The 14,683-nt window shown below is 42.4% G+C and overlaps 2 protein-coding genes across 2 annotated transcripts in view; one reads left to right on the top strand and one right to left on the bottom strand.

The window, feature by feature from the left end:
* The first annotated feature begins 984 nt into the window (after positions 1-984).
* esr1 (estrogen receptor 1) lies at positions 985-12,309 on the top strand. Its single transcript, XM_068343402.1, has 10 exons — positions 985-1,068; positions 1,753-2,178; positions 3,072-3,298; positions 3,767-3,883; positions 4,426-4,625; positions 4,752-4,905; positions 6,240-6,378; positions 7,635-7,768; positions 8,529-8,712; positions 10,286-12,309. The coding sequence occupies exons 1-10, from the start codon at positions 1,055-1,057 to the stop codon at positions 10,611-10,613; spliced, it is 1,923 nt and encodes a 640-aa protein (XP_068199503.1). The 5' UTR covers positions 985-1,054; the 3' UTR covers positions 10,614-12,309.
* syne1a (spectrin repeat containing, nuclear envelope 1a) overlaps positions 11,935-14,683 on the bottom strand; it is a 125,260-nt gene continuing 122,511 nt past the window's right edge. The window contains 1 exon segment of the mRNA XM_068343403.1: positions 11,935-13,237. Coding sequence (XP_068199504.1) covers positions 12,967-13,237 — 271 coding nt within the window. The 3' untranslated portion in view covers positions 11,935-12,966.

The following is a 14,683-nucleotide window of genomic DNA, read 5'->3' on the forward strand; positions in this document are numbered from 1 at the left end:
TATCTTGAGTCGTTAGGGTGATTTGGCTGTTTCATTACACACCCTTCATTTTTATGTCCTCATATGTAACAGAGTCATCAAATTTGTTTCAACGGAAATGCAAAAATATATATATCATCGGGACTACTTGTTTTTCTCTTGACCTGACATGCCCTAAAAAATTTGGATGTTTACTCCAGAAAAAAAGTCTGAGCCAGATGTTCATCTTTTTCTCAGCGGCAAGCTTTACAGTGTGTAGAATTGTAATATTCACACAACTGACAATTTGTGTTAGCGAGCAGAATCACAGAAATAATGTTAATGCTTTTACGCTTCATGATTTTTGTACATCTGAAACTCATTTTAAAGTAACGTCATTGAAATGTGCATGATATTGTAAATTGAAATTATATAATTCTAATTGTTATGATTATTTGGAGATAATTTCTACGTTTATAATTTATTTTGTTATTCTCAATCTCAGGATGTTCTCTTTTTCCTTAGTTGCCTTCTCCCAAAACATACGCAGATTAAAAAGAACTTTGGTGCAGTAAACACGAACATCGATTCTCTTAAATCTTTATTTGCATGAAAACTCCACCCCTCGATTTGTACATGTTCGGCCTTCTATGTCATTCTTGAAATGCTGCGATAAAGTAATGATTAACTGATCGTAATCCTTCTAATTAAATCTCAGGTGAGCCTTGTTTATTCCTTCATTAGTTTCTTTTCCCCCTTTGTTTTTATATTAATGAAAATTTAAACTTGAGGTCATGATTAAAATGATCATCAGTCCCCTCATTTGGGATTGATTTTGCAATTATTGGCTGTCGAAATGAGATTTGACCTCCAGTTGTGTTTGCAGTGTTATGGTGACCTGGCACTTAAACATACTCTGGTCATCGATTCGGCTGCATCTTTAATTTGTTTTGCCTTTTTTTTTTTTTTTACATTTCCACTCTTCTCATTGTATCCAGTGAGCCCAGCCTGAGTCAGAGCTATGAGAGAGAGGCTAGCACAGAGGGAGAAGACTGGAGCTGTCCTCAGAACTGCGGAGCAGATAGGACTGTGATTCATGTGTAACAGGAGGTGAGTAGGGTATCCAGGTAGATTTGGGCGTTCTTTTAGCTCTTGTCCTCCTATTTCTACAGAAATTAGATTTATGACAGAGTCTCAGGTGTATTCAGTAATCTGGTTACAAACAGACTGGCCGTACGTCACCCTGGTAGTGTGCCGAGAATCAGCTAGATAAAATGGCTCAGTGCTTAATGGCCGACCAGATACCAGTTTCAACACATAAGCTCGGAAATATAAAATAAAAGTGAGGTGAGAAGTGAGCATTTCATAGTAGTGTGACACAATAGGAAAGTTATTTGGGAATTACTATTATCTGTCACTCCTTCTTCTTTCACTCGGCTTGTCTTCCTCCTACACATCAGTAGAGATGTATGAGAGGAAGTCTTGACAAAAAAAACTTTGAGGAGGTTGGGAGGAGTCTTTGTGAATGTTTTTTTTCCTCAATCTTGGTGGTCTGAAACAAAAAAGTAGATAGAGAGAGAGAGAGAGAGAGAGAGAGAGAGAGAGAGAGAGAGAGTGAGAGAGAGAGAGAGAGAGCAAAAGAGAGAGAGAGAGAGAGAGAGAGAGAGCAAAAGAGAGAGAGTGTTTGAAGGCAGAGGGAGAGCAGCACTGGTTTCTACTCCCCCTCCCAGCAAACGGGAGAGCCAGTCTAAATCATGTTGCATATCAGTGCTGTTGTGCTGTGATGTTGTTCAGGCAGAGCTTGGCACAGAGCAGGCAGCCTCCCGGACCAGCAGTCAGATCCAGGATCAGTCCAGTCGTCTCCGAGCTGGAGACCCTCTCCCCGCAACGTCCCTTGCCTCCGCTGCGAGCCCCCCTCAGTGACATGTACCCCGAAGAGAGCCGGGGGTCCGGAGGGGTAGCCACTGTGGACTTCCTGGAAGGGATGTACGACTATGCCGCTCCCACCCCAGCCCCGACCCCTCTTTATAGCCACTCCACCCCTGGCTACTACTCTGCCCCCGTGGATGCACACGGGCCACTCTCAGATGGAAGCCTGCAGTCTTTGGGCAGCGGGCCTACCAGTCCTCTTGTGTTTGTGCCCTCCAGCCCCCGCCTCAGCCCCTTCATGCACCCACCCAGCCAGCACTACCTGGAAACCAGCTCGACGCCCATCTACAGGTGAGGGGACCGGATCTGACTTCACACCTGGCTCACAAGAGCAACGTAGATTTTCTGTAGTCAGTTCAGCAGGTATGAAAAACTTGTGAGTGCTACTTTTAAACATAGAAAAAGGTCTGGGGGGGAGATTTCTACCTTCGGTGCTTTAGTCTGATTGTTGGGTCCGTTTTGTTTTTGCTCTCTTGATTATTAAAATGATAGAAGAGCGGCCAGATCATTATACTCTCATCACATTTTCTGCTCTGCTATCTCTCTTTTGATCGCTCATAACTTGTAAACAAAGCAAAGCAATAAACCCTTCAAACTATTTATTTTCATTTTGTTTATCCTATTGTCTTCCTAACTAACCTTTCATTGCCTCTGGTTTTCAGATTTAGTCACATTACTGGATTTAATGCTTCTCATATAGCATTTGTAATCTTTTTCTTTCTGAAAAATCTGTCATAAACAAAACAGAATTACATAACGGCGTAACTTTCTTATATAATCTTTTGCTTTATACAAAACATTGCCATTATCTGTAATAGAAAGGCTCAAGCTTTGCCCTGGTTTCTAATTCCAGAGATTATGGACTTTGTCAAAGACCTTGAGGAAGGAACAATACGTAAAAAAACAGGAGTGCACGTACAGATTGTTTCCTGACACAGGTGTAAAATAAAACCTGATTTTGTCTAAGCCACTTTCAAGTCAAAGTCAGCCTGATAAATGATAGAATCAACCTGGAATTAAGTACGAGCAGTTTATCAGGAAATTTTAACAAAACACCACGATGTAAACACTAGATTATTTCAGCCGTGTTACAATTCATTCACAGTTGTAGTTTAATAAAACATTTAATCATCAAGTGAACGTGGGAGAGCTTTAATCAAGCTAAAATCTGATTTCTTTACCAGGTCCAGTGTCCCGTCGAGTCAGCAGGCCGTTTCCAGAGAGGATCAGTGTGGTGTAAGTGACGACTCGTACAGTGTGGGGGAGGCGGGGGCCGGAGCGGGGCTCAGTGGGTTTGAGATGGCCAAAGAGATGCGTTTCTGCGCTGTGTGTAGCGACTACGCTTCGGGGTACCACTATGGAGTGTGGTCCTGTGAAGGCTGCAAGGCCTTCTTCAAGAGGAGCATCCAGGGTGAGTATTCAGTGTCTGGCTTCCATTTGTGACCAATGTGTGCGACTGAACATATACTCAGGAAAACATTACGTTTATATTCTGTGGAACATTAAAACCAAATGATCGCAATATTCAACTTTGCAAATACAGGAAAAAACGCAGCGCTGTCCTGATTAATAATAAATAATTCCACGTCTTGCCTCTCCTGTATTTCATACAACATGTAACTTCCATGTAAAGTTGTCTCTGTGTGTATAAAGGCCTCATCTGCTCAGTCACATATGACATTCTGCCTTGACATAATGACAAAGAAAAGAAACCAATGGTCTCTGAGCCAATGACAAAGACAAGATGCCACATTTTAATTTCCTCCATCTTAGATCCATTTAAAATAGGAATAGAGTGTTCCTGGCTACTAAATAACCTTAAATCTGAAATGAATGCTGGAGTGTTGGGCTTGAAGTAATAGAGTTTCTTCCCTTTCAGGTCACAATGACTATATATGCCCAGCAACCAATCAGTGCACTATTGACAGGAATCGTAGGAAGAGCTGCCAGGCTTGCCGTCTTAGGAAGTGTTATGAAGTAGGCATGATGAAAGGAGGTACGTAGAAACACCGCATAGGTTTGACATTTTATCCAAATTAAGTCTTCTGTTTAAATTTGCTTTATATTATATAATCTCTTTTTTGCAGTTTGATATTTGACATTCTCAGTTGCGTTGTGTTGACTGTCTTTTTGTTGTTTTTTTAAATACATTTTAAAAATTCTCTTTTTGTACATTTGTTTTCTTGTATTTTTTGCAAAGTCTACTTTGCACTGTTAAATTTCCAGAAATTAATGGCCGTGTGTCGATCATGTAGCTGAGAAGACTCCTAAACATTGGAGTGCTGGAGCTGATGCGTTTGAGACTAACTTTAACTTGGCCTTGAAGCGATTTCCTCTTAAGGAGTACAACCACTGGTTAACACACACCCACATTTTTGTTTTCATAGTTGAACTACACAGGCATCCATTTAATCTGCTCTGCTGGATATTTTGATGGAACAGGATATGAAGTTACTTGAGTCTGGAGCTCCTGATGAGCCCGGGCACTGACACCCGTCTGCTGGCAGCTCATGTGATTCTATATTCTCTGTACTGTAGGTGTGCGAAAGGACCGTGGGCGTGTTTTTCGTCGTGACAAACGAAGAACTGGCACTAGCGACAGAAACAAGGCCTCCAAGGATGCTGAGCAAAGAACAGCACCCCCTCAGGTCAGGAGGAAACACGCGAGCAGCAGCAGCTGCAGCAGTGTGAACGCCGGAGAAGGAAAGTCCTCTGCGATCGACATGCCTCCTGACCAGGTGTGTTCTGGAATCATCCAATGGGAACCTAAACATAGCAAATGTTATTGGATGTGTTAGTCTTCACTTCAACCAGCTTCTGGTTACATGTGCTGATGGCGTGGTGGCTCCTATGCTGCTCCCCAGGTGCTCCTTCTGCTCCAGGGTGCTGAGCCCCCGATGCTGTGTTCCCGTCAGAAGCTCAGCCGACCTTACACCGAGGTCACTATGATGACCCTGCTCACCAGCATGGCCGACAGGGAGCTGGTCCACATGATCACTTGGGCCAAGAAACTTCCAGGTACTGCTGGATGCAGCATATTTTAAGTGCAGGTGAAAGTCACTGATGGTGAACAATGGTGTCACTTTTATGCTGTTTTTTTGAGCAGAATTTTGCAAATAAGTGGAATAGTTAACATTGGCTGCTGGCATTTTTCTAATATTTGTCCTTTGGAAGTTAATGCAGTGTTTCTGTGCATTGTTTTCATCCATGTGTGATGTTTCTCAGGGCTTTAAGACTATATTTTCCGACAAATGTTAAAATATCTTTATAGAGCAAACTTAATATTGGTTTGAGAGAAAGGTGAATTGACATCATTAGATCTCTAAGGATAACTAACTTATAACTAACTTACATTTACATAAATTGCAAATAATGATACAAAATGCTCTAATATCCTCATTTCAAGTGCTCGATTATTGATTATTGTGGCCTGACGCGTATGCCTGGAGCTTTAAAAAAAAAAAGGCCAGGTGCAAAACATGTGAGTCAGAGCTGTCGGAGCACCATGACATCTGCTGCACGTCTCATCCAAAATGAGGACATACTTTTAAAAACTCACTGTCTTTCTGAGACATTCAAATGTAGAGAATGTAGTGTGTGAGAGTGGTTGTGGAGCTTGACTGATATCTGTTTGACAGCAAGGTGATGGGGGACTTTATGATGGAGACACACACACATGCCAAACCATTACCGTGATGGTGATTACAGTCATCACCTTTAAGTGGATTGTTTGGCCAATCTGCTGGCACCCCATAGAGTATGGGACACATCACCCTTTAAAATGCACACACACACACGCACGCACGCACACACACACACACACACACACACACACACACACACACACACACACACACACACACACACACACACACACACACACACAACAAGTGGGTGACTCCCGATTTTGTCATATTGCGAAGTTGTGCGTCACTAAAAGCCCAGAGACGCATTTTAATTGCAAGGGGTCCCAACCAGGGTACAGAAGGGGTGGGGTGGTGGTGGGGGTTGAGTGGGAGTGAATTGGCTGTAATTGCACATGAATTGAGACAGCCGAGCACCAGCGGTAAGGCTTCTTATAAAAGCAGTGAGATTGTTTAATTCTAGAAACCGTTTCCTGCCAAAAAAACAAAAGCATGTATTTTAAGAGTGAGATTGAATGGGCTCACGTTTAACTATGGAAGTGTTAAAATTACCCAGCACGCTGCAGTAAACAGGGAAATGACATTAACGCTCTTTATTTGTTATGTTTGGATCTCCCGTTTAATGATGTGAGCAGGATAAAACATTTATAAGTAACCGACCGTTTAGAGATGAATTTTCTGAGACCATAAAAATGTGTTTATCTCCAGGTTTCCTGCAGCTCTCCCTCCATGACCAGGTGCAGCTGCTGGAGAGCTCATGGCTGGAGGTGCTGATGATCGGGCTCATCTGGAGGTCCATCCACTGCCCCGGCAAACTCATCTTCGCACAGGACCTCATACTGGACAGGTAGCGACGAACACCAGTCCAACTTCTGTGCCACACACACTTTTATATACTTTTTCAGGCTCTGCTTTTTCTCCCCATTTCTCTAGCCTCCTCTCACTCCCACAAATGTTAAGAGTGATACATCAGCATTGTAGATTTTCCATTTCACACCTTTCCAGCCATTGTGCCATCCCAACATGCCTGTTATAGAGTGAAAGACTAATTATATGTTCCCCACAGAGAGGAGAGCAGCCTCTATCTAACCTGAAATATCCCTTCATCATTACAGCGTTGAGCTGGCAAGCAGGGCAGAGATTTAATCAAAGCCTCAATGCAAGGAATGATGGAAAAGACCGAACGACTCAGGGAGAGATGACGGGCAAAGAGGTGGAGGAGAGAGAGCTAAATGATGAGAAAATAGAGAAGCAGGGAGAGATGAGACATGGCTGCTTTCCGCTTTGCAGGCACAGCCTGTTCCCTCCACTTCTCCTTGTGTTTGAAGTAAACAAGCTCACCAAACCTCCGTAGCACAGAGAGGAACAGAGATCGAGAGGTGGAGACAGGGAGAGGGACGTGGAGTTGTGCAGACAGACACAGGGAGCTTTCATTCGGATGTGTCTGATGGTACCATTTCATTCAAAGGTGTATTATAGACTATTACCGCTGAAACATGGCCCCCGTATGAGTGTCCTCACCAATTGGACATGATGACTAAAACGCTGTGGGTCAGGGTTGACAAATTCCCTTGGTTCTGTGCTTCAAAGTTTATCTTGCACTCCATCCACTGGTATCAGCCACCTTTCAGAGGTACCAGACAAATTGAGCGCTGCAGTGATTCAGTCCATTAGCTCTTCATCTGGCCACTCTGAGGGTAGTTTCATCGTCGCCGATAAAGTCAGGCTCTTTTTCCTCAGACGTGAATTGCAGCTCAGAGCTCAGACCGCTTAAATATTATTTATTTAAATCATATTCACCTGTCACTGACCAGTAAATACAAAAGAAACAAGTATGGAATTCTGAGAATTCTCTACGGTGAGTGATGTCATTAAGGAACAACAATCATGTGCAGTGTCTGAGAAAAACTGTTTTCAACATTAAACAAAGAAAAAGCATAAAACTGCAAATAACAGCTTTTGAGTCACGCAACAGAAAATCCTCGTCTGAGAAAATCCTTTTAACTTTCTAAATAGCAGAGGGCACCGCTTCTCTGCTTGGATGATGTTTGGCGTTGTGGTGATTGCTGATTTTATCCTCCTCCTCCTCACTCTGTTTTCCAGGAATGAAGGTGACTGCGTGGAAGGCATGGCTGAGATCTTTGACATGCTGCTGGCCACCACCTCCCGCTTCCGCATGCTCAAACTCAAGCCGGAGGAGTTTGTCTGCCTCAAAGCCATCATCTTACTCAACTCTGGTGAGGCAACGTGTGTGTGTGTGTGTGTGTGTGTGTGTGTGTGTGTGTGTGTGTGTGTGTGTGTGTTTGTGTGTGTGTGTGTGTGTGTGTGTGTGTGTGTGTGTGTGTGTGTGTGTGTGTGTGTGTGTGTGTGTGTGTGTCTCCACTCCCACACCTGGCAGTGGAGACTCCTCTCCAGCAGACTGGCTCCCCAGTCTAATTTTTCGATCCATCAGTTTTGTCCACACACACCTCAGAGGGCTCAACATTCTACTCAGGTAGACTGGACTAACCTAGTGTTATGGAAAGAGGTCAATACATCTGATAACTGCTCCCATGACAAGAGACATGAGGGCTTTTTAAAGCCAATAACATAATAACAGCTAATCACATATTAAATTTGCCCATTTTTGATAAGCTAATCCCATATTAAATTTGCCCATTTTTGATAATGTAATAGATCAATATCGTAATGAACGTTTTGGCCAACCATTTAATGATGTATTACTATCCCTAACCCTGATCCTAACCCTAATCCTAACCCTAATCCTAACTCTAACACTAACCCCAAATAATTACATTATCAACCCTAAGTGACTATGTTATTGTTTCAGGACGGTTATTACCTTATTGGTTGTTATTACATTATTGACTTCTTCAAGACTTATCAAGGACACGGAACCCAGACAGTCAGACATAAAGGAGGGCTGAAGTTCTGATTGGTAGATTGAATTTTTTGCTAGAGCAAACAGAAATGCCCATTTTGTCTCTTCCACCTCAGGTGCCGTCTCGTTCTGCACCGGAACAATGGAGCCTCTCCATGACGGTGTGGCCGTGCAGTGCATGCTGGACACCATCACCAACGCTCTCATACATCACATCAGCCAATCAGGATGCTCGGCTCAGCAGCAGCTGAGGCGGCAGGCCCAGCTGCTCCTCCTGCTCTCCCACATTAAGCACATGAGGTGAAATGAAGTTTGAAAGCGATTCTTGTTTTCGCCATATTAAAGAAAGTCTTTCCATTTCTGCTGACAGTCATGCCTCAGTGAGCCCACTGATAGTGTGACGCGGTAGGAGCTGCAAACATGATGCTTTTAAAGAATTTTGGGCGTCCGCCAGCCACACCTGGAGGAGGTTATGTGATTGCTCATGTTTATTTATATGCTGTTGGTTTGTTTGTTTGTTTGACCTCTTGACATTAGGACAAGTTGTCAAAAGTTTTTGTTGAAATGGTTTGCGGGGTTGATCTTCGGCCAAGGAAGAAGAAACAGATCACTTTGTCACTTTCTTCAAAATTGCGTCAGGGTTCTGTCTTTAACGTTTTACCAATATCATGACTATAATTAGAATAGGTTGATCAACGCTTGATGTTTCATCACTTTACACAGTTTAGGTTTTCACACACTTCTGACAGGAGGTGTCAGAAGTGTGTGAAAGTGTGTGATCTCCCTTTTATTTGGAATCCGTAGTGCAACAACTTAGAAACTCTGTCAGCAGAAGGTTTTTGATGGGAATACGGGATAATTAACAGGCCAGGCCAGGAGTGGAATTGTGCTGTGTGCGGATAGACCTTCTGTGATGTTGCTTAGGCTGAGGTCATGCAAGGCTTTATGCCCAAACCGCTAAAATTCAATAATTAGCCAGGAGTTACCGCTAGGATGCTAGTGTGTGTACAGTGTGTTCTCTCTTATTATACCTGCATTAGTCTGGCTGCAGCCTTATGAACCGGCTGCACGTGGATGGATGCTTAGATAATGTCAACATGCAGGGAGCTGCAGACGTTTTGAGGATTTTAAACGTCAGGTACCTTTTCCTAAATGTGGGTGATATCGTGAACTTTGATATGGTTCTAAGATGAAAGAAAAAGTGCATCCAGTCTGATGGATTTGTTAAAAATCATTTCTGGGTGTTTTTTGTTGGGTCTGATGTGTTTGAATCAATGACAGGGATTGAGCAGAGTGCTAGAGTTAGGGGTAAGACAATATCATCTGTTTGATGTTCACTTAACTTTCAGTAATTATTCAGAAGCAGTGCATTATTTAGCGTTATTGAACTTGGCAGGAGGCCAGTGCAATACCATGTAGAATAATCCTTGTTTTAAAAATGTTTTTGATCACGATGAAATAAATGTCAGACCATTGATTTTTTTAAATTTTTTTTAAATTTTTTTTTAATTTTATATACTGGTTTGATCCCCGAAGGGAAATTAAGACAGCACACTCTAGCTACTGATATTTCATGTTGATATATCCAGTAAAATATTCTCTGGTCGGTCAGGTTTATGTGACCGATCTGATTAACGTTGGTCTGATCTGATTGAATGATTTCTAGTTGATTTTATTTCAGTTAGATGGTTCTAGCATAAATCATCAGTTAGAACTGACAACAGGTGTCCATTATTTACAGTGGAAACAAATGCACTATATGCTCTTGCTGGAGTGACACAGCAGCAAGAGAATGAGACCTATGGTATTAAAACCTACAGAGACCTATTGGTGGACTTGGACTAAATCCTCCTGTCTCTTTGGTTTTCTGCAGCAACAAAGGCATGGAGCATCTCTACAGCATGAAGTGCAAGAACAAGGTGCCTCTGTTTGACCTGCTGCTGGAGATGCTGGACGCTCACCGCATCCACCTCCCCAACAGGCAGGCTGAGTCCTGGTCCCAGGCTGACAGGGAGCCCCCTTTCCCCACCAGGAACAGCAGCAGCAGTGGGGGTGGCAGCAATAGCAGCGGCAGAGGCTCCTCCTCAGGTGGTCCCAGCTCAGGACCACATGTCGATCAGGAGACCTCCAGCAGAAGCCCCACGGGTCCAGGCGTCCTGCAGTACGGGGGGTCCCGTTCAGAATGCACCCAAATCCTATGAGAGCCCACACAACCAGCAGCATCTGTAGGTCGACAGTCGCTTTTATGGATGGTGTGTGTAGTATGAAATGAGAGATGAAGGTTGTATTGAAATCATGAGCTAATTATTTATAAATTAGTGATTTTTGCAGTTTTAGGGAGACACTTTTCTTTTGCAGTACTTGGATTCTTTATGAGTTTCTCTGCTGCCTTTCATGATAACTGTGATTTTGCTTCTGTGCAGTGCTGCTTATTCTTTTCATGTGTTGTTTCCGGGTCATGTTGTGGCGCTTTGTAATGATGAGCAGCTAATTCCTCTTTTTATCTCTTCAACCAAAGTGCACTTCCTTTTGGGTGTAAGGGGCTATTGGGCATTACATTTGACTTTGCACATGAAGGATGATTCTACACTAAACCCTGATTAACAGGTTCAAATGAATGTAATTTATTTTCTCTTAAATCTCCAACATCAGTAAGGACTAAACATCACGTATTATGTCTGTTTCCCACACATTCAACTCAAACTGTATTTGAGAAAAACGATTTTAATGATGAAAACATGAAACAGTGACTCGGGATGAATAGCTTTCACATTCTAGAGCACTGTCTACATGACGGAGGCAGCCTCGCTTCTGTTGGCAGATCTCTTTACCTTCAGCTTTTAGTAATTTATAGTGTAAAGTTATTTCTGTTTCCTGAATTTGTTGTCTTAAATGTGTGTTTGTCTATGAGAGAGAGAGACTGAGAGAAATCTGAGCCTATGAGTGGCTTTAATGTTATGTATAGTTTAGCATTTCAACCATGTCAGAACTAAACTGGTTACTACGCATTCAGTAATTACGTGTTGTGTTTGGCTGGATTTACCCAACTCCAAAATGTAATTATCAAACTGTATGTGCATCAAACATGATCTGTTGAGAAGATGTATAGTATGTTCATGATCATTTATGTAGTAGCAGCTATAATTTGGTGTAATATTCAGGTTTATAAAATAGAAAATTCAGATTAAGAATCCAAATTTCTTTTTCTGTCCTACCGACAGTCTAAATGAAATGTTTTTAAGTAATTGATGCATTTTGACACATTTAATGCAGAAATCTGGACTCAACGCTCTATGTATACAGTATATACATACACATGCATTGCACTATATGTCTGATACGCCTCCATGCAGGCCCCCAAACCCAGACTAAACCATCCCATCAGTATCAGTCAAGTGTAAATCCAGCTAAACCTGATCCGTCATTTGTTTACAGTGGATGAAAATAAAAGCATTCATTAATTGGGAAAATATTGATTATCACCATTTGTTATTCACAAGCCAAATGAAAGAAAACAAAGGACATATTTCATGTTTTATTATTTGCAAAGAGAGTATTCTTCATGAAGTCAGCATTAGCAAACTGTACATACATAAATAACAATTTTCAAATTTCATAATATTTTTTACAGATTTTGCTTTGACATCCCGGTGATTGTGATGTGTTGCCACCACAGAATAATCAGCGCAGTCATTACAAGGTTCACTACTTCATGTCACAGCCGACTACTAAAACCCTACCAGTGATTGTTTGGCCTTCTTAAAAGCTGGGACTTTCAAGTGCATGCTCAAATAGAAGGGTAAAAAAATAACCGCCTCTACTTAAAGGCATTTCAACAAAAATATACAAATCAGATGAAGTCTCTTCCTCATATTGATTAAATACTGAAATTAAAAACACAGACGTCTGCCATCTTGGTTGGAGGGCTTCATACAGTACCTTCAAACAGTTCACATCAGTGCTATAGGTTAAGATTTGATCACACAAACACCTTATTCCCAAAATTAAACAGGTTCTTCTAAAGGGAAAAAAAGCCCTGTTGAACTAATGCTTGTGCTCCTCTTCATCACAGCGTCTTCTTCAGATGTTTCTGTCTGGAAACACTCTTAATTGCGAACGGTTGCTATTCATTCTACTGTACACGTATTCGCACAAGCGGCATCAGTGCTAACACTATAAACCGGGCACTAAATAAATAGCAGCAGCACTAAATATCATGGACAGAACGTACAGTCGACTTTGGCTCCCAACAGAGAGGATATAAATAGTGCTTCATTTCTCAATTATCTCACTGGGTTCTTCAAAAAAATTAAAAAATAATATATACAAATTAAAACAAAGTTAAATATTTGTGTGGGCGTGATTTTGTTCTGAAGAGTGGGTTAAAAGGAGGTGGGTGTGCAATGTTAGAGAAGTCTTCATATCACCTCTGAGTCACTTCTTCATGCGTGTTGCTCCCAGCGGGAGAACAGTTTGTTTCTTTAGGGCACAGGGTGAAGAGAAAACATTCAGCTGAGTCCTTGGCAAAGCGATGTAGTGATATTCAGCGTCTTTTCAGATGGGCGGAGGTCCATTGGTGTAGTGCAGCATGGGATGGAAGGAACGTGCAAAGTTGTTGGTGTGATGGCAGCTGTAGTCCTCCTCGGTCATGGGCACCAGGCAGGCCAGCCCGATGAGGAGCAGGAGGAGCAGCTGGAAAGGTAGCGCAGCTCGGAGGACTCGTAGCAGGAAGGACTGGCCCTTTGAGGGGGGGGAGGAGGAGACTCTGTCCGGAGAGTCAGAACGGGAGGAAACGCAGCCAGCGACGCCTGGTGATCTGCCCCGACTGTGGGAGGGCACAGACACTTCTGGTCAACTATTCTCATAATTAATAAATCATTTCAAATAGTTCAAGTCAGTCAAGCAATAACACGAACATGTGGTAATTATAGAATAAACACACTATAATAAATAACAAACATCGCCCTGGGCTGTAGAAAATATTTTTGAAATAATTAAACCAAACAAACGTCGTGTAAAAGAACGATTACTCAGCAGAAAGAAAAAAAATGCAGCAAATAGATCTGATCGATAAGACTCACTGTTAACCACAGACACACACAAAACAGCCACAAACACAGGGTATGGGGGGTGGGAGTATGTGAGAGTTCAATGTCACATCTCATTCCAAACAGATGGAGGAGAAACGGCAAATGCCTCTCTGGAGATTTCCACTGCTGGAGCCAAGACTGGAGGGGAGGAACAGCGTGTTCTCACTGGAACCCATCCTCACAGGGGCTGAAGGAGGGTCAGCACCACCGACACTCCTCCAGCCCCTGCTCCACAGCCAATTTAATTTAGTCCTCCTTGATACTACAATAGAGGCTATGCACGTGATGTCACAGTGGGCTGGAGTCTCCATGGTTACCACTACTTTTATCAAGTGCTGCTATGTTAGTCTTTTGTTAATCCTACTATCAGGAAATTTATGTTCCTGTCTCAGCATTACTGTCCAGTTTCCTTCAATTAGATTCATTCCAAGTTTTCGCAGCTGACGATGTAAGGTCCCGTAACTTTGCTGAATTTCAGATCTCGTGTCTGATTAGAAACGTGGAACATATTTCCTGTGTCTCACACAAAGGATGCTATCAGAGGGAGACAGCATCGTCTACCCCTGATAGACAACATTGTCTATCAGACAATTGTGTTGCAACACACGTGAGAAAGCTGGTTTAGTTTTAACCAGGTGTGTGTTGTGGGCATCTAATGAAAGTCACAGAAAGTTAAACCAGACAGAATCAGAAGGTGTATGTTCTGGAAAGGAAAAAAAGGAGAGGAAAAGGGAGAAAGAGTTTTGGTGTCACAAGAAAAGAAACAGAAACATTAAAGCAGTAAAAACGAGGAGGGCTGAGGGATCAGATAGCGCCATCTAGTGGAATCAGAGGAGAAACAAGGAAGAAGCATGATGAAGCAGAATTTCATGAAGCCTTTCAAAAAGCAGCAAGCAAAGGAAGGAAGCAGTAAAACACAGTTAAAGGAGAGAGGGAATGGCCTGAGGAGGCGGTTCCCCACTCATTTAAGAGCCAATAACATGGACTCTGGAAAAAGGAACGATCACAGAACGCAGGGTTAGAGCCTTTTGACCAGTTAAAGCCATCCAAGCAATAAAAAGATTAGATAATTCAGTTTTTCAAGAGGTAAAATGTTGGTGATTAATTGATTTTCTCATGGATTGAAATCAAACATCTAGTCAGGCTTAGCGTTCGTTCCATCATCGTCTCGTCTTTCCAGA

The sequence above is a fragment of the Antennarius striatus genome, chromosome 19 (genome assembly GCF_040054535.1).
Source record: "Antennarius striatus isolate MH-2024 chromosome 19, ASM4005453v1, whole genome shotgun sequence".
Taxonomy (NCBI): Eukaryota; Metazoa; Chordata; class Actinopteri; order Lophiiformes; family Antennariidae; genus Antennarius; species Antennarius striatus.